The 18,964-nt window shown below is 42.5% G+C and overlaps 1 protein-coding gene across 4 annotated transcripts in view; it reads left to right on the forward strand.

The window, feature by feature from the left end:
- The window catches only part of FSIP1 (fibrous sheath interacting protein 1), a 185,998-nt gene that overhangs the window by 33,364 nt on the left and 133,670 nt on the right, over positions 1-18,964 (forward strand). For all 4 annotated transcript variants that reach the window (XM_043550037.1, XM_043550036.1, XM_027831481.3 and 1 more), the window contains one exon: positions 6,073-6,237. In XM_043550037.1, the coding sequence (XP_043405972.1) occupies positions 6,073-6,237 (165 nt within the window). The remainder of the gene's footprint in view (positions 1-6,072; positions 6,238-18,964) is intronic.

Genomic DNA, 18,964 nt, shown 5'->3' on the forward strand with positions numbered 1-18,964 from the left:
ACAAAGTCTTCTTGGAAGTGTGTTTCCAGAAAACTTTGTAAGTTGGTTGCTTACCAGGCTTGCTGATTTTAGGAAACAGACAGGGCTAGTTTGGTAGGGCAAAAAAGACGAACAAAACTCACTCACTCACTTTGTGCTCAGGTGGAGATTGGGATTGGAAGTTAACGTAGGTTCTTTGGGTAGCCTCTGCACATTCCCGTTATTTGTAAGTGTGCCAGGTTGCTGCAGAGCGTCAGAACCTTTTGAAACCAATGCCCATCAGAGTATCCACTTTTTCTTAATCCCTGAAGAAGGGCTCAGAGCTTTGCCCTGCAAGGAATGAGAAGACAAGGCCTGGCCTCTCAGTTTCTTTTCTGGCCCTTGGGAAAGGAACTTGCATCACACAGCATTTACATGGGTAATCTCTCTCTGAACTCTGAAGCAGACTCGGCAGATGGTGTGCATATTGGAAGCAAGTAAAATCTCTGGAGAGGAAGCTATGTCACGCCTGACTGGGAGCTGCACAATAGGGCTGAGGAGCCAAAAACTTCCAAAAATGCTTAAAAATCTTGTAAACACCAACAGCTGTGCTGATTATTGTAATTAATCAACTGTGTAAAACGATTAATACTAAAAGTACAAACAATAGGAGAGGCCTAATGAAAACCCAGGCGCAAGTTTCGAGGTCTGCCTGCTACTGTGGTTCAGAGGAACTGAGGTAGCTAAAGATGCTTTTGCTCTATCCTTAATTTGGTGAGTTTTAGAAGAACAAAATTTGAAAGTATAGCTCACCAGATTATGAGTCAATCTGCCCTTCCCTCAGTGTATTAACTATTCCGGCAGAAAATGGTTCAGAGCATACTACCAGATCATGTTGCCAAATCTGCTTGAAACAGATTTGGCAGCATGAAAATGACATTTTAGTCAATAGGATACCTAAATATTTTAAGATTCTAATAGAAACAGAAAGAAAAAACCCCAAACCTCTTCTGCCCTCTTTTTTTAAATACGCTCCACATTCCAGCACATGCTTTTCATATTAACAAAAGAAAAACCTGACAGAGACTCATTCAGAAATGCCTTCACTTGAAAGTCTTTTAAACAGTTTTTTTGGTGGGCAACATCAAAGATAGTAATACATTTTCCAAACATGAAGAATGGCATTCTCTACTACATGCAGATTTATGTCTTCTCTCCAGATGTGTAGTCCCTCAGATTTTTAAAACAGGAAACAACTTCAAAAATAGTTAATAAAGGTTTTCTGTGTATCAGGAGTCCCCTGTTTAGGATGACTAATGAAGATTCAGCTTAACAATGCTTTAGCTGTTTCTTATACCAACTCTGATGGCAGCATGGCCATAGAAATGCAAGAGTCTACCTAGGTTCTCATATTGGGACCAGTCACCATGTTATTTGGATACCTATCAGAGACTTTCTGTTGTTTGTGACAGACTTTCAGCAGCTCACATTAGGAGATGCTTGTGTATTACTGCAGACTTAATACACAGTGAACACCAGAAAATAGGAGTGACAGTTTTAGGATTATTCTATTAAATGATTGTTAGAAAACAAATGTGAATATTATGGACAAAATGGGGAAATAGAAAGGAAAATGCTTTCCTTAGTCACTTGAGACCTGACCAGTCTAGAGATGGATTCTTTCCCCCCACATTTGAGTTATAATCTGACCTATGCATTTCCTGAGTCCTTTGGTAGGGAAGATTTTGAGGAAATTATCAAGAAACTAACGACTAATCTTGATTGTTTTGAATTGGCTCCGATACTTGTTGTTTCAAGAACTGATTAACACTTTTGGGCACTGTGACGGGGTGTATAAACCTGACACTGGCTGGTGAGGGTTAATGAACTGCTCAGGGCAAACCTTCAATTCTTGGTTTCAGAGTAGCAGCTGTGTTAGTCTGTATCCACAAAAAGAAAAGGAGTACTTGTGGCACCTTAGAGACTAACAAATTTATTTGAGCATAAGCTTTCGTGAGCTACAGTTCACTTCATCGGATGCGTACTCTTTTCTTCAATTCTTGGAGAGGGTTGAGCAGAAGGCAGGAGACGCTCAGGGAGCCATTGCCTGTTGAGGCCCCCTTCAAGAGAATCGAGGGCCTGATGCTGAACCATTACTTTGGAACTATTAGTAGAGACTTACTTGTGGGTGCTGAACCAGTCTATTGCTTACTAGCTTCCTTCAGAGAGTCTTGCTGTAATCTTGTATATGTTCGTGTACGTGGTTTTCTTTTTGATCTTTGATAGCCCTGAAAGGGGTGGACTTCCACGGACTCAGTGGTAGGGTTGTCTCTCCTACAGCCAGACCTGTGCCAGAGATGGAAGATTAAAGGCTGTGGGAGTTTAAAGCTCATCCATCACCTAGGGTGTGCCCTGGGAGACCAGCTCTTTGCCAGGCATATGCTGCCCTGACTTACAGTCCATCCAATCTTATTGGCTTCACTGATGTTATGTGGGATGTAAGTCAGGACAAATTTGGCACACTATATTTAAAGCTTATTTTTTTCCCCAGTGTTTATTTTTTAGCAGTTTTTGAGTTTTATTGTAGATGTTTAAAATCAAGGGGCTTCTGGGCATTTCCATTGTATATACCAGGGATTGGCAACCTTTCAGAAGTGGTGTGCCGAGTCTTCATTTATTCACTCTAATTTAAGGTTTTGCGTGCCAGTAATACATTTTTACGTTTTTAGGTCTCTTTCTATAAGTCTATAATGTATAACTAAACTATTGTTGTATGTAAAGTAAATAAGGTTTTTAAAATGTTAAGCTTCATTTAAAATTAAATTAAAATATAGAGCTCCCTGGATCGGTGGCCAGAACCCGGGCAGTGTGAGTGCCACTGAAAATCAGCTCGCGTGCTGCCTTTGGCACGCATGCCATAGGTTGCCTACCCCTGGTATATACTGTAATGAGTAATTTATATAATATTAATGAGACTCTCTTAGTAATGTTCCCTAGTGCATTTTAACATAGTGCTGTTTTATACAGCACTATGTTAAAGCGCACTAGGGAACCTTTAGTGTGCACCAGCAGGGCCTATGCGGACCAAGTAATGTGCAACGCATTAGCATGCTTAAGAAATCACACCCCTATAGTCCTCATTACTGTTCCATGTAAGCAAGACATTAGACACAAGTAACCATTACCAGTGTTTTTTCCAATGTTTATCCAATAAACACAGATTTCATTTTTTAACCTCAGGGAGGTATTGTCTGGGTTTATTGGTTAAAACCGAAAATCAGAAGTCCTATGTTACATAAATGGTCTGTAAACTGTATTCTGCATTAAGCAACTGTGCATTCAGTCAGTTCTGCTAGATAACTGTCAAATAATGCAAATAGGATTTTTCCTTTAGATCTACAACCTTTGTAAAAGAGATTTCTTATCATTTAAAACATTTCAAAAGCTCTTTGTCAGGGTAGTTTGACCATCAAATTTGCAAGCGTGTAATCTGTCTCAAATATTCCAGGAGAATAATAATAATAAGACTTTACTATATTGTTGGAAAAGCATGTTCTGATTTAATGAACTGGAAACTGGGAGTAGGAGTCTGAGAGAGAAGTTTTCTTTTTATGAAAAACTTAAAATCGCTAAGGCTGTTTTGAGAGTACAAGAGAGATTATGTATGTATTGAACTTGCTTCTAGATGTTATCTTGACATCATAACATGCTATTTTAAACTGGAACTAGTTACGTTGTGTACTTATTTCTGTGCAATTCTTCAGTTGCTCAGCAAGCTACAGCCTGTTGTGATATTTTCATTAATTGGCTTCAGAAAGTGATTTTATGACTTCCTTCACCTCCAGTTAGTTTTGGAATGCGTCCTTGTATGAGAAGCCATTAAAGAACCAATTTTTGACTTGTTGAGGTGGCTCTTGTTTTTTATGTGGACATGATGTATTGCTGTAAAAGAACAGTAAATGTTGCTACTAATTTGTGGTTGTCTGTTGAATTTAGTTTGACATGCTCTTCTAATTTTTTTCAGGTTTATTTCAGGTTTTTATCATAAAAGTATGCAGACTCCTCTGACTTCTGGCAGCTCTTTGGTTGCTATTAATTCCATGTGTATTCTCTTACATAATCCATATTTTAGCCTGTGGTATATAACCTGTTTTTGCATAGAGAGATATTGTCAGGGAAAGACAATAGTGAGAGTTTCAAAGGTATTATTTCTGGCATGAATTGCACTGAGTTAGGACTGTTGTGTATGTTTTTCTCAGACCGCATGTTAATGACTTTCTAGTGAATTGATTTACACAAGAGATTGGTTTTAAAGAATCTTCACCAATCCGTTCAAATACTTAAATTTAAAACATTTTAAGTTTAATTTAAAAAAAATACAATGCCTCGGAACTACTGTAAGATGTCATTTTAAAGTGATGCCAGTTTATTATTTAGAGTAATAAATGAATGCTACATTTAGTTATTTTCTCCTTTACCAGTGTCATTTCATGGACCAATTTTTTCTGTGCAGCTCCATTTGTCTACAAAAGATTAAGGTTCCGGTCCTGTGAAATCCCCAAGTGCTGAACTCCTGCTGAAATAGATGAGAGTTCCATATGCAGAAAGCTTGCAGGATTAGGCCTTTTATTGAAAGAATTCATTCATTAACTGATGATTTCTTCATTCTTAGGCACTCAAGGTCTGATTTCTCCTCCCATCTCCCCCACAAAACTGGGATTTAAATACTACTGTAAAGTACACTGCTGTAAATCCAGAGTAAATCACTGAGTCAATTTACACCAATGTTAGAGTTTAATTTTGCCGTAGGTACCCAACTGAGTGACTAAATGGCCTGTTTAAAGTGTCACTAGACACGTGTCCTTCTCTGGGACCTGCATCTTGACACAATGGGAAAGCTTGTGTGTTCCAGTGACTGGAGAACTGTGCCAGCTGGAGTTCTAACCCCTGGTAGAGCCACCCAAGCGCAAAGCATAGGGACCAGATGAAAACGGGTTGAGTGATAGGCCAAGGACCTATCCTTGTAAAAAAATTACTGTACAGGAAACACAGCAAGGATAGCTATTTGAGCAAAAGGCATGATAGAGATGGTGGAGTCTTGTTCATGCCCTAAATGATGTTTTATGGTGCAGGAAGGATTCAGATACTAACTTAAACAAACTACATGTTTTTTCATACAGTTGTATACCTGATATTCACAAAAGCAGGCCCTCATGATTCTTCTCCCCTTCAGCTAGTCTTTTGTCTTGATTCTGCTTATTTCTGTTGTGTTCCCACTCTGCTTACCAGATAGCACTGGTGTGCTAGCTGCGGCATCTGAATTCTTGGGGAGAAGTTATAATGTGAAGCTTATGCACACCCTTGAACCTTTGAATAGACATTACATTAATGAGGTTGTACCTGTATTTATGTCTGAAGGAGAGCCTTTATTCAGAGCCTATATTTTCAAGCATTTGAAACTTTTTAAAACTACCTTTTAACTTAAAATTTCTCTTGTTTATTATGCAGTGACATATTTGTTGATAGAGTTGCATTTGATTACTGTCTCTGAAATTTTTGAGATTTAAATAAAAACTTTTTTTACATGTCAAGAAGTCTGAGCTTTAGTTTTTGATTTGCTTTCTGGTAACTGACTTGATTTCAAGATTTCTAACTTAATGAGGACATGTTTGCCTTCTTTAAAAACACTTTGTTTAGAAAGAAGATGCTATAAACATTGCAAAACTGTATTGTACGTATGCAGTATGTTTTTTTTCTGTTAAATTTTAATGAGTCATGGAAATATGACGGTATAAATGTATGTTTTTTAGAATAGATTTTTTTAATGTAGGAGGTTTGCATACACTTTTTAAAAATTGCTGATTAGTTATATTTAAGAAAAATTTAAAAAGTATGCCTGCAATTATTGGATGAGATTTTGTTCTCAGGTACACTAGAGGAACATCATTAATTTCAGGGGAACTCAGATTTACACTGATGTGGGTGAGAGCTCACTGTATTTTAGTTCTTCAAAATAACATTTCTTTGAGAAGTAATATATATTAATGTTTGACTGCCTTAAACAGCCATTTTCTTTGGTCAGATGAAATAACCATTTCCCTTAACTTTTTATAGGAAGATGTAACTGGTTGGCTAATACCAGGAGAAGGGTACACACCCGAACCAATGGAATATCATCACCTAAATGAAATAGATGCTAAACTCCAAGTAGTACTCTCTAATGGTGATTTCTGTGCAAGTCACAGCTCCTGCTCAAAAGTCCCAAGCCAAATTTATCAGGTATAGTAATGCACAATGCCTATGAATTATATATTTATTTTTTGGAATATATGTTGAGGTTTAATGAAAATAAACATGTAGAGAAGTGCAAAATACGCTTAAATATATCAGGAAGTTTCAGATGCAAAGTCTGAGTACTGTAACTTGAATTTTATTAAACACACAATGGACTTCAGTTGCTCTTTTATAATGTGGTGTTACCATAGTTGCTGACAGTTCTGTCTTTTGGGGGCTAAAATTGAGTTTCCTCTTTGTTTTTGAAGATTCAGATGGCTTTCCATGATCCATTGCTGAAGTATGTGCAGTGACAAACAGTAACAAATATAGTGAAAATAATCCCCCTTTGGATGTTAGTAGTAAAAGGTGTTAAAGTTCTTTTACTTGGAAAAAAGCATTGTTCAGATTTTGTGCCTTGAGGAGTCTAAATTCTCATTCATGTCTTTCAGTAATGTAGTGTACTATGAACTAATGAGCAGAAAGTTTGCTTTGAGTAAAGCAAAATACTGGTGTGTGTTTTTGAAAATGCTGATTAAAAATGTATAATACAGCGTTCATGCTTATAAACAAAAGTAATGCAGTGACATATCCCAATTTTTGCATCTCTTTACACAAATTTGTTCTCTTGTACTATATCTACTGTGCTGTTGGAACAGATGTTTCTACAGAGCCATACATTTCCAAAGCCATATGTCCTGAGTCACCTATTTATCAAAGAAACAAAAATCTCTTTGAGCTAAAGAGGAGTGAATTTGTCTTCTCCCTTGAGGTTTAGAGTTTTTTTTAAATTGTATCATTAGTTTTATTTTTAAATTATCTCTGGATTATCTCCTTTTTGGCATCCTGTTTCTGACATTTTGTCAGAATAATAGAATTGTTCCTCCAGCTGTGCGAGTGCAGGAGGAAGCTCTTCCTGATACTAATGTTAATGCCCTACTAGCAACAGATGCTTTAGTGTGAAGCAGCAACCCCCACTGGTCATTAATTCAATCACATTCATAAATATGGTTAATTTACATTGTTTTTAGGCTTATGGGTCCAATCCTGCAAACACTGTCCAGTATAACACTCACAACCATGAGCTGTCCAGCTGAAGTCAATTGGACTATTCATGATAAGAAGCACTATGTTTGGCCACATTGGACCTGTAATTGCTTTTGCAGAAAAATGCTCTGAAGTTTTTGAGTTGACTTGACCATAAAAACAAACCAAAACACAACATCTGAAATACTGTGTGTATATGGTTTTTAGAAAGTTTAAAAACATTTTATTACCTTTTAGGTATGTTATGAAAACTAAAGAACTGTAAAGTATAATAATTCCATAAATAAATATTCTATACCACTGATTACAAATTGATCATAAACTGGCAATTTTGAAGTACATAAAGGTGGGTTGGTTTTTTTGACATTCTATTTAGGAAATTATTTGCAAGGTTTTATATGGTATCTTTGTTTTTACGCAAATATTCTTTCTAATGAGAAAGCCATTTGGATGAAATGTACCTAACAATTGAACTCTTTAAAAGGACTTCTTTATTAATTCAGTCCAGCATCCTTTTATATTCTCTATTTAAGTGTTGTGAGTTTTGTCTAAACTTTGTGTTAACCAATTGGTACCCAGGTAATTGTTCTCAAACTGCAAAAAGAAAAGGAATACTTGTTGCACTTTTGAGACTAACAAATTTATTTGAGCATAAGCTTTCGTGAGCTACATCTCACTTCATCGATGCATCTGATGAAGTGAGCTGTAGCTCTCGAAAGCTTACGCTCAAATAAATTGGTTAGTCTCTAAGGTGCCACAAGTACTCCTTTTCTTTTTGCGGATACAGACTAACACGGCTGCTACTCTGAAACCTGTTCTGAAACTGTAATTCCTATATGTATGTAATCCTGAATATACTCTCACTGTCTCACTCCTGAATGAAGCCTTGACCTTTTGCAGCCTAACACCAGCAGAATCCTTTTCAAATGTCTTTTTGATAGTTACTTTTTATAAAATAGATAAGGGCAACAAGTAATCCTTATTACCTCTGAACACTAGGGAATCTTTTCACATCTACAGAAGAGAGTTAGAAAAGCCAACTTCAGAGAGAGTTCTATTTTTTGTGTGGACTTCAGAATAAAGCTGACCTTGGAAAACTGCAGGAGTATTCTATGAAGAGCAAAAGACTGAGAGAAAGCTTTTGTCCTTCCTCTCCTCTCCCAAAAGTCCTGTAACAAGGGCAAGGTCCTGTAACTTTTTCTTCCACAACGGTTCTAAAATCCATCCTTTTTGATTTGTCCAAGGCCTCATCATCTCCTGCCTCAACTACTGCAATCTCTTCATCTTGGATGTTTCAGTACTAACCTCTGCTCCTCTTCTTCATTCAAATTGCTGCTGCCAAAAGCCTTTCTTGTCTGTTGCTTCAAGATGATGTCTCCTCTGAGCCACTCCACTGTAATTCAAACTTCTCATACTTGCCTTCAAGGCCTTATCAGATAACCCTTTTTTACATCACTGAGTTGGTCTCCTTTTGCTTTTCCTCTGCTCCATCAGTGATTTCAGCCTTGATACCTCCTTTATTTAGTTCTGTGACAGAGCCTCCCTCTTGTCCCTTATTTTTGGAATGCTTTCCCCAGTTCATCAACCAACATCCCTGAAGTCATTGAAATCTCTCGTTAAAAACTCATTTTTGCCATGTTTCCTACAGAAGTGAGGCAGAAGAAAGTAACTAAACAATAAAGGAAACAGAACTTGTCACCCATGTCCATCCTTGCTTCTCCTTTCCCTTCTTCCTATTTTCTGTGTAACCCTTATGTTTGTCATATTGTATTTAGGTTGTACACTCTAGGGACACTGTCTTTTAGTTGCTTTGTAAGGCACCCAAGTGTTTCCTGTTGAATGCTCTGGGGATTTTCCCTTTCCTGTAATCACTGTGTTGAACTTTTAGAAGGAATAACTTGATTTATAAATTTTAATTGTGACAGATCTGCTCCACACCAGATATAATGTGTCCCATTATAAGAGCATCTCTTTCACCGATTGTACTGCCGAAGATTTATAGGAGTATAAGCGTATATGATATGAGGTTAGGTAACCAATAATACATGCAAGGGCATGGAGCTATGGTGTTCTGCATGCTTCATCATTCATCCAAAGGCTAAGCAAATATAAAGTGCCTAAAAAAAAAAAGTTACCAAAAAAGGGAAAATAAGGAATAAACCAGGAAAAAAACACACCTTCTTTTAGCACTTGCCTTCCACAAACCATCATTTGGTAGATGAGCTACAGTTAGTAGTAATCACTCAAAGTAAGCTTTCAATTTATATTAATATTAGAAACACAAAAACTATGGTAAAATAACATTAAGGTTCTAAAGTCAAGCATTCAAAAGTTAGGAAATGCTAGAATTGAAGTTGCCCGTGTAACCTTAATTTAGCTTCCTTTGGCATTTCTGCATTATGTCTTTAATTACATGATTGCATGCTATGTTTTCCACAAAATTCCTGCCTCCATCACTGCACGGAATGGACCTGCTTTGTGGATGACTCAGGGTTGAAGGTGTCTGATTGTTTGTAGAACCTCTGCCTCATTTGTTGCAGCAGTTAAGTGATTCATGAAGGAGGCATGGGATTGTGGGAAGAGAATGCGTAGTTTCATGATTAAAGCAGTTGAATGCTGCCCTGGAGATTTAGATTTTATCCCTACCTTTGTCTCAGAGTTCTTATGTGATGGTAGGCAAGTCATGTAAACCAAACTTTTTTCACAGGTGGTCACTAATTGTGTGTTCCTCATCTTCTGGATGCCCAAAGTGAGACCCTGGGATTGGACTTACAAAAATGCCGAGCACTCACCATGGCAGCTGAAATCAGTGGGAACTGTGCTTTGAATGTATAAAGTGATGTATAATGCTAAGTGTTCTGAAAAATCAGGACCTAAGTATCTCAAATTGGGCACCTAAAATTAGTGGGAACTAGTGACCTTAATCTCTCTGTGCCTCATTCATAAAATGGGAATAATACCCCCCGCCCCTTGCCTTGCAAGGATGCTTTGAGAATTAATGTTTGTAAAGCACTCTGATACTATAGGTATGAGCACGATAGAAAACCCAGGAGAAAATTAATAATTCTATGTTACAGGATTTGAATAGTGTGCAGTAAATAAGACATTGCACCACACATTTGAAAAAATGAGATTGAAGCGAAATACTGAATAGCTGCTTATTAAGTGAGCACCTTCCATCCTGTGCACTGAATGAAGCCGGGGTCCTGTGGAAAAAATAGTATGTGATCATGTAATTAATAGCTGTATGATAATGAATATGCACAAGGGAGCAGAATGAAGGTTGCACAGGCAACCTTTAACTGTAGTTTTCGTGTGTGTAACTTCCTTGGTTTATTAAAAACAAACTCAAAAAAACTAGCTTTGGCTATGTCACATATTGACACCCACACAGTTAATCATCAGAGTTAGAACATTTAGATCCACTGCACAGACATCTACCACTTGAACTTAGGGAGTAACTGGTGGTGGTGGTAGTAGTAGTACTAGTAGTAGTAGATTGTCATTCTTTAAGCAGACAACTACTAGAAGGGGATGAGATGTACTTTGTGAGTGGATTTCACAGATACTTACAGACAGCAGAGGGATAGTAAGACTCAAGAAACCTGGGTTCCATTACAGGCTCTGTAGGGGAGTGTTCTATAATGGTCACAGACCCTTCTGCCCGTTCCCCTTCCACCCCGTCCCCTCCAACCCGTCCCTGGCTCAGTCATGTCTCTGCCTACTCTGTCTCTGCCTACTCTGTCTCTGCCTATCCACTCCTCCAGCTTCTCATCCCAGTTCCCTGCCCAGCCAGTCCCAGTTCCTTTCCTGCCCTGCCTCCTTCTCCCTAGTCTTCTTGCCCAGCCAGTCTTTCCACTTCCAAGCTCTTTGATATGTCCCACTCCTGTTTGTTCCCTCTCAGTTGGCTTGCAGCCTCCCTTCACTGGCTTCTTATCCAATTTCAGTCTCCCCTCCACACTCCCTCTCTGGCTTCTTGTCCCAGTGGTTTTGCCTAACTAGTCCCAATCCCCCCACCTCACATAAACAGATCTGTCTCCGCTCCTCCTCCACTCCAGTTCCACCCCCTTTGGCTCCCAGTATTTGTACCCAACCAGTCCCAGTCTCCTTCTCTCCCTGTCCCCCAATTCCAGTCTCAGTGGGCTCCTTATTCTTATCTACTCCCTCCCTTCCCTGTTGCATTTAAGTCAGGTGGCCTCCTCTACGTTGCTGGGTACGAGGAGAGGGATCATTTGAGAGCAGAGAAGAGAGAGGTTCTCTGCTCTCAGTTCTGGTGTCTAGTCCAACGAGACCAGCAGCAATTACAGGGAAAGTCTCGCTTTGTCCGTGCAGCCCTGCTCCGTTGCTCTGTGGGGATGGCATATGTGTAGTCCTGTCATACGTAGGAGCTCTGAGAATTTGGAGCATGGTCAGTTGCTCTGTGGGAATGGTGCATGCACTGTCTGGTTAACAGTAGGAGCTGTGAGCAGTTGGATAGAATCTTTGGAGGTTTCAGCTGTTAAAACTTTTTAAAGTCTCTACTGACTGCCAACTGAGATTTTTCAGTGGCTTACAGTATGACCACATTTGGCAGATTTTCACTGGAGCTGCAGTAGGCACATCTTCGGACACAAAGACCGCCACCCCTCCCACTTGCCAAATTTCATGTCCTGCTCCAAAGTATGAGGGCGCTAGAGCTTCTGAAAGGAAAGATCATCAGGATTTCTTTTAATGTTGAAAACAACATATTTTCTCATAACCTCATTCTCTGAGATGGCTGAACCCTTTTGGAAGAAACTCCCCTCCCGCCTCCCCCCCCCAGAAAATTCAGCCGACCTGCTACCCCCTCAGTTCTGTGGTTTAAATCCTGCGAGGACTGTGGCAAGTCTATGCCCAGGAGTGACCCGCACACTTCTTGTCTGGAGTGTTTGTTGGAGAATCATCAGAAGCACTGCTGCAAAATCTGCTGGGGGTTTTGTCCCAGAACCCTTAAGGACAGGGAGAAGCGGCTTAAGATCCTCCTCATGGAGGCTGTGCTCCGCCTGCAATCCGACCCCGGGTCAGCAGATCCCACCACGAGCACCTCCTACTTAGTGAGGAGTGCGCCGACATTGTCGACGCACGAGCAGGGGCTGAGGAAGGACTCCTCAAGAGACGCTCGGCACCGCCACAACTCCTCCCACAGACTACTGGGAGGCACTGGTCCCAATTCCTGGTGCCACAAAAGAAAAGGAGGCCTGAGAGGGATTGATTTTCTCCAACCTAGCCGAAGGAGCCTGCTGCAGGGAGACCTGAGTTGGGCCACGTCACCTTGGCCCCACCGCCTCCAAGGGTCATGTTGACTCTTGCCCCTGTGGGGGTTCAGTTGAATCCGAGCCCTCACCACTCTCCAGACTGGCACGGCTGAGAGCTTGAACTCCCCTCCATGCCGGAGGCGTTCGAGGCGGCACAGGACCTCATGAGGCTGACGGCACTGTCCTTGCTTCCGAGGAGAGATACGTCGCTGGTGACTGCCCGACCCCTGATACCATGAAGGGGCAAGCTGGTGATGATGACATGCCGCTCTCCATCCCCTGCACACCACTCCGTGGCATGGGCCGCCCACGTGGGGGAGCCACACTGGTCCCCCAGTCCCGAGCATCACTCGCCAGCACCACTCCTCCATGGTCTTTGTACTCTGAGACCTTGGAGGCAGAATCCTACTGCTCCGATACGACCAGAAGCAGAAGGTCCAGGTCCCAGCGCAACTGGCAGCCCTGTCCGGCACCGTGGCCGGGCAAGTAGCAACCCTCAACGCAGTGGCCCTTCTGGACACCCAGGGCTTATGATCAGAGCCAGGGTCAGAGCTATGGATTGTGGTCCAAATCAGTGTCAGTGGTGTTGGTGTCCTTCGGGCCACCGGCACCATTGGCACTGAGGGCATGGGCGATAGTGACACCTGCTTCTGTCGCCCTGGCTCCATCAATGTCAACACCTACACCGCCAACTTCGGTACTGCTGTCAGCGGCATTGTCAATAGTGGGCCCGGCAACCTCAGCACTGGCGGTTCCAGCACCACCGACAGTGGGAACAGCGGCTTCGGAGCACTGGACACTGCGTGACCCCCTCGGCGCCGAGGGGAGGGAGTAGGCCTGTCTCCCAGGGTTCTCCTCTTCGTCCTCCCTGGCCGACTCTGTGGCGGGCACATCAACGGCCCCAGCCCTGGAGGATAGCAGGGTCCTGCAGCAGTTACTGTGGCGTGTGGCCCAGAACCTGGGGATCCAGGCGGAGGAAGTGGTGGAGGATGCCGACCCCATGGTAAAAAGAAAAGGAGTACTTGTGGCACCTTAGAGACTAACAAATTTATTTGAGCATAAGGTGCCACAAGTACTCCTTTTCTTTTTGCGAATACAGACTAACGTGGCTGCTACTCTGGACCTCATGGTAGACATCCTCGCCCACTCTGGGCCTCCTGTATTGCCCTACTGCTGATAAAAACAATCAGCAAGACCACAAAAACCTTATGGCAAACTCTGGCCTCCTTGCCCCCTACAGCTGAGAGGAACAAAAGGAGGCATTTTGTCGCCTCCAAGGGTTATGAACGTCTGTATACCCACCCCACACCAGATTCCTTGGTCGTGGATGCAGCCAAGCAGCGTGAGTGCCAGGGCTACCAGGGACCCTCCCCAAAAAAACAGGATTGTTCAGTGGGGGGATTGTAGTTTCGCATCTCAAACCAACAGGCCATCATGAGTAGGTTCTCTTTGAACACCTGCAGCGTGGTGGTCAGATTTGCTGAGCTGCTGCCGCAGGACTCCCACACAGAATTCTCTATGCTGGTAGAGGAGGGCAAACTCATCGCCTGGGCCTCCCTGCAGGTGGCTCTGGATGGAGCAGATGGCTACAGGGGTGGCCACGAGGAGGAGCTCCTGGCTTCAGGTCTCTGGTCTTCCTTACGAAGTCCAGCAGACCATACAAGACCTCTCTTTCGAGGGTTTGGCCCTCTTCTCGGAGAAAACGGATAAAAGACTCCACAGTTTAAAGGACTCGAGGGCCACTCTCAAGTCCCTGGGCCTCCATACTCCCATGACTCAATGGAAGCATTTCTGGTCACAGCCTCCCCTGCAATTCTACCAACCGCAGACCCAGCAGGACGGTTCTCAGAGGAGAAACAGAAGCGGCAGAAAAAGACTGCACGCATCCTCAGGCCGGGGCTCTGGCCAGTCCAGGCCATCTTTGGGCCAGAAGCAGGCCTTTTGAAGGTGCCCTCGAGGATGATGTACTAGTGCCACAACTGGATCTATCCCACCTTACCTTTCATCTCAACTATCCCCTTTCTACCTTGTGTGGGCCTGTATCACATTGGACCATTGGGTGCTCCGCACGGTAGACAGGGGATACTCCTTCTAATTCTCTGCCCTCCTGCCCTTCCCCATCCCTCTTCAGGCACCCTTCTCATGAGCAACTCCTCGTACAGGAGGTGAAATCGCTTCTGTCGCTGTGGGCAGTGGAGCTGAAGGGCAAGGGCTTCTATTCCCTGTATTTCCTAATACCAAAAGCCAAAGGCGGCCTCAGGCCCATCCTAGACCTGTGAGATGTCAACAGCTTTATGAAGAAACTGAAGTTCCGCATGGTCTCTTTGGCCTCCATTATCCCTTCCTTGGATCCAGGGGACTGGTATGCCACCTTTGACTTGAAGGACGCGTATTTTCACATAGTGATCACACTGTCCCACAGAAGGTACCTCAGTTTTGTGGTCATCCACACCCATTACCAGTTCACAGTCTTCCCTTTCGGCCTGTCAGAGGCACCTTGAGTACTTACCAAGTGCATGGCAGTTGTGGCCGTGTTCTTGCACAGGCGGCAGGTACAGGTGTTTGAGTACCTCGACGACTGGCTCACCAAGGACCACTTCAGGGTTCAGGTGGAGGCACAAGTGGACTTCATAAGAACAAAGTTTGACAAACTGGGCATTCTCCTGAACATGGGAAAATCAACGCTGTCCCCGGTTCAGAGGATAGAATTTATAGGGGCGGTACTGGACTCGACACAGGTCAGGGGATACCTTCTGGAAGCGAGATTCCAGGCCCTAGGTGATATCATTTGATCTCTCAGGCAGTTCCCTACCATCACAGCAAGGAATTGCCTGAAACTGCCTGAAACTCCTAGGACATATGGCCACTTGTACATGCGACGCAACAGGAAGTGTCAGCAGTTTTGCTCCTTACTGAATCACAGCCCAGGCTCCCATCGCAGATGTATTCCTCCTCCCATGGGGGGACTACCTCCTATATGCGTTCCCTCCCATTCCTCTTGTTCACAAGGTACTCCTCAAAGTACGAAGGGATGAAGCGTCGCTGATATTAATAGCTCCAGCCTGGCCCTGCCAACAGTGGTACACACCCCTCCTCGAAATGTCTGTGGAAGCCCTGATCACCTTACCACTCTTCCCGGACTTGTTAACTCAGGATCATGGCCATCTGCAGCACCTGAACCTTGAGTTGTTGCACCTCAGGACATGGAAGCTCCATGGCTGAACCTGATGGAGCTCTCCTGTTTGGACCCTGTCAGACAAGTATTCCTTGGCAGTAGGAAACCGGCCAAATGGAAGAGATTTTCAATCTGGTTGGCACAACACCGTCCGTCTCTGATCATGTCCATACCCCTTATACTGGACTACCTTCTACACCTCCAGCGTTCCTCCATAAGGTTGTCTCCCAGTTTCATGTCAACCAGGACGTTTTTCTCCCAGTTTTCTATCCTAAGGCACAGTCAAGCAGCAGGGAACAAAAACTTCATTTGCTGGACATTCGCCAGGCGTTAGCCTTTTACATTGAGTAAACCAATCCGTTCCAGAATTCCATTCAGTTGTTAATCGTGGTAGCGGACAGAATGAAAGGGCTTCCAGTCTCCTCCCAAAGGATTTCGTCATGGATCATGTCCTTCATCCGGGAATGCTACGACCTGGTGAAGATACCTGCCCCTCCGCTCACAGTGCACTCCACCAGGGCACAGGCTTTGTCAGCAACAGGCACACATTCCAACCCAGGAAATATGCAGAGCGGCGACGTGGTCCTCCATTCATACATTCACATCGCATTATGCCGTTACCCAGCAGGCCAGAGACGATGCAGCCTTTGGTTGGTAGAGTGGTGCTTCAGTTAGCGAACATTTAAGCTCTGACCGTGCCTCCAAATTTAGGCTTGGAAATCACCTAATTGGAATTGACATGAGCAATCACTAGAAGAAGAAAAAATGGTTACTGACTTTCTTGTAACTGTTGCTCTTTGAGATGTGTTGCTCATCTCCATTCCAATACCAACCTTCCTTCCCCTCATCAGAGTAGCCGGCAAGAAGGAACTGAGGGGCTGGTGGGTCGGCAGGGCCCTATATTGACCACCATGAAGGCGTGACCCCTGGGGGTGCCCAGGCTGACTCTATGAATACTGCTAGGGGAAAAATCTTCTGGCTATTGTGCATGCGGTGCACACGCACACCGAATTGGAATGGATATGAGCAACACGTCTTGAAGAACAACAGTTGCAAGAAGGTCAGTAACTGTTTTTTATCGTCTTCAGTTATTAAATGAATCTCACATCCACCTATGATATGTATAATTATGTAAAATTAATACAAAAGTGTATTAAAATAATAATAAGGTTGCGAAGTTTAAATGTTAGGAAATGCTTGCAACTTTAATTCTGTCCCCTTCTATGTATGACTCAATACTGTACTTAATTACATAGTCACCTATTTTTTCCTCAGAACCCTTGCCTGGTTTAGTGCACAACAAGGCTGGTACTTAGTGTATGAGGCAGCTGTTCAATATTCCTGTTAGCTAGCAGCAGTAGTAGGCTATCCTCCTCTGTGGACCAGCCACACTAGGGGAGAAATGAAATATACTGAGTCTGTGAGTTATATACAGTTAGGAGGTCTAATTCCAAGCATCTGAGGTCAACTCTTGTACTGACTCTCTGCATGCATTATAGCAAGGTTCAAACTCAGTACAGATCTCTACTACTTGAGCTAAAGGACTAACCTCCATCAGTTAGCAGCAATAGTAGGCTGTTATCCTCTGTGGGCCAGACAGTAAAGGGGGGATGTGTAACATATTGAAACAATGAGTTACACATGCAGGAACTACCTCATGTTACAGACCTCCAGGCTAAGCACAGAGATTTGACAAATTCTTTCTGAGAGGCTGTGTGGCTAAGTGGATGAGACTTGGAGTTGTCATATTAGAGACTTAGGGTGAAAGCTTGGCCTCCCTTGAAGTTTCTGTCAGAACTCCCTTTTACTTCAGTGGGTCCAAGATTTCACCCGGGGGCTCTAGTCCCAGCTGAGCCAGAAACCACCTTGTTTAACCTTCCAGTTATTTTTTCTGTAAAATGGGGGGTGGGGCTGATACTTGCCTCCCTCCTAAAGTAAGAGGATAAAGGTCTGTCTCTATAATGAGGATTATGAAGGGCACACAATTATTTTACTAAAAATACTACAGAATTATTTGCACAAGTGAGTAGAAGTATTGAATCTACATCACCTGTCTCCCACCCATTGGGCTTTCCCTTGTGCTAACAAGTATCTTGCTAAGGGGCAGAGAAAGATCCATTTTGTCTGTGTCCCAGCTGGAGGCTCATTTCTGTGTGACCACTTCAGAATGATGCCTGGAGCGTAGAGGGGCCTGGGACTGTGCACCATGCAACTGGATATTCAGAGAAATGTTGTGTTGTGTTTTTTTGTTTTTAAAGCACCAAGTAAAACATTTTTCAGAGGATTCTCTTTTGCTAAGTTAGATTTTCAGGTGGACAACCCGTGGCTTGCCCCCACCGAAGTATAACAATTTCCTGTAACTGGAGACTGTCCCAAATGCTACTCTATGTCAGTTTTTAAGAAGAGGATTTTGTTGGTAGAACTAAGATATGATTTCAATATGTAGGATGTCAAAATAAAGTATGAGCCCTATTAGATGCTGTCATTTAATATACAAAATACTAAATTTAACTAGGGTTATAAATATTTGACAACTGAGAGGTTATACTAAAATATTTCAGGATATAGGATTGTTTAGGACTATATTTATATATTAATCTAGTTCTCTCCATTGCATTTCATTCTCTTTTGCCTGCATTGATATATTTTTAATTACTATGGGTACAAAGAACATCTGTGCTTTTGAGGTTTCTGTGAGCTTCTAAAACAAAATAACTAGAGCAACTGATCCTTCTTCAGAGCAAACTGGAGTATCCTCTGATACCTTTTTCAGTTTTTTCATGGCATTTCCTGTTTTTCTAACAAAATAAATCCCTTACTTTATTTATTTCCAGAAACCTAAACTAGCATAAGTACTTCCTAAGATCCTTTTGGGGAACAGTTCGTCTTGCACCAAGCATTCTGGCCAAATGATGTTGTGACTAAGGTGTTTGATAATTTGGAACATTTTCAAGCATCTGGTATTTTGATTTAACTTCTCCCCAAACTGTACTTTATAGTTGAACTGCAAGCTCTTTCTATGTAGTTGTCTTTCCTGTGCAGCCTGCATCTCACTATATGTAACTGTTAATATACTTCCATGACACTTTGAAAAAGCATGTAGTATCTTTTTGGCTCCCCACCCCATCCTCAATTAAAAATGGGAAGCTGTAATTGTGTAACGAGGTAGTCTGCCCCTTTAAGGCTGGGCATCTGGGGACAACCAGCCACATTCAATTATCAGACCAGATGTGTAGGG

This window comes from Chelonia mydas, chromosome 6 (assembly GCF_015237465.2).
Source record: "Chelonia mydas isolate rCheMyd1 chromosome 6, rCheMyd1.pri.v2, whole genome shotgun sequence".
In the NCBI taxonomy this organism is placed as follows: domain Eukaryota; kingdom Metazoa; phylum Chordata; order Testudines; family Cheloniidae; genus Chelonia; species Chelonia mydas.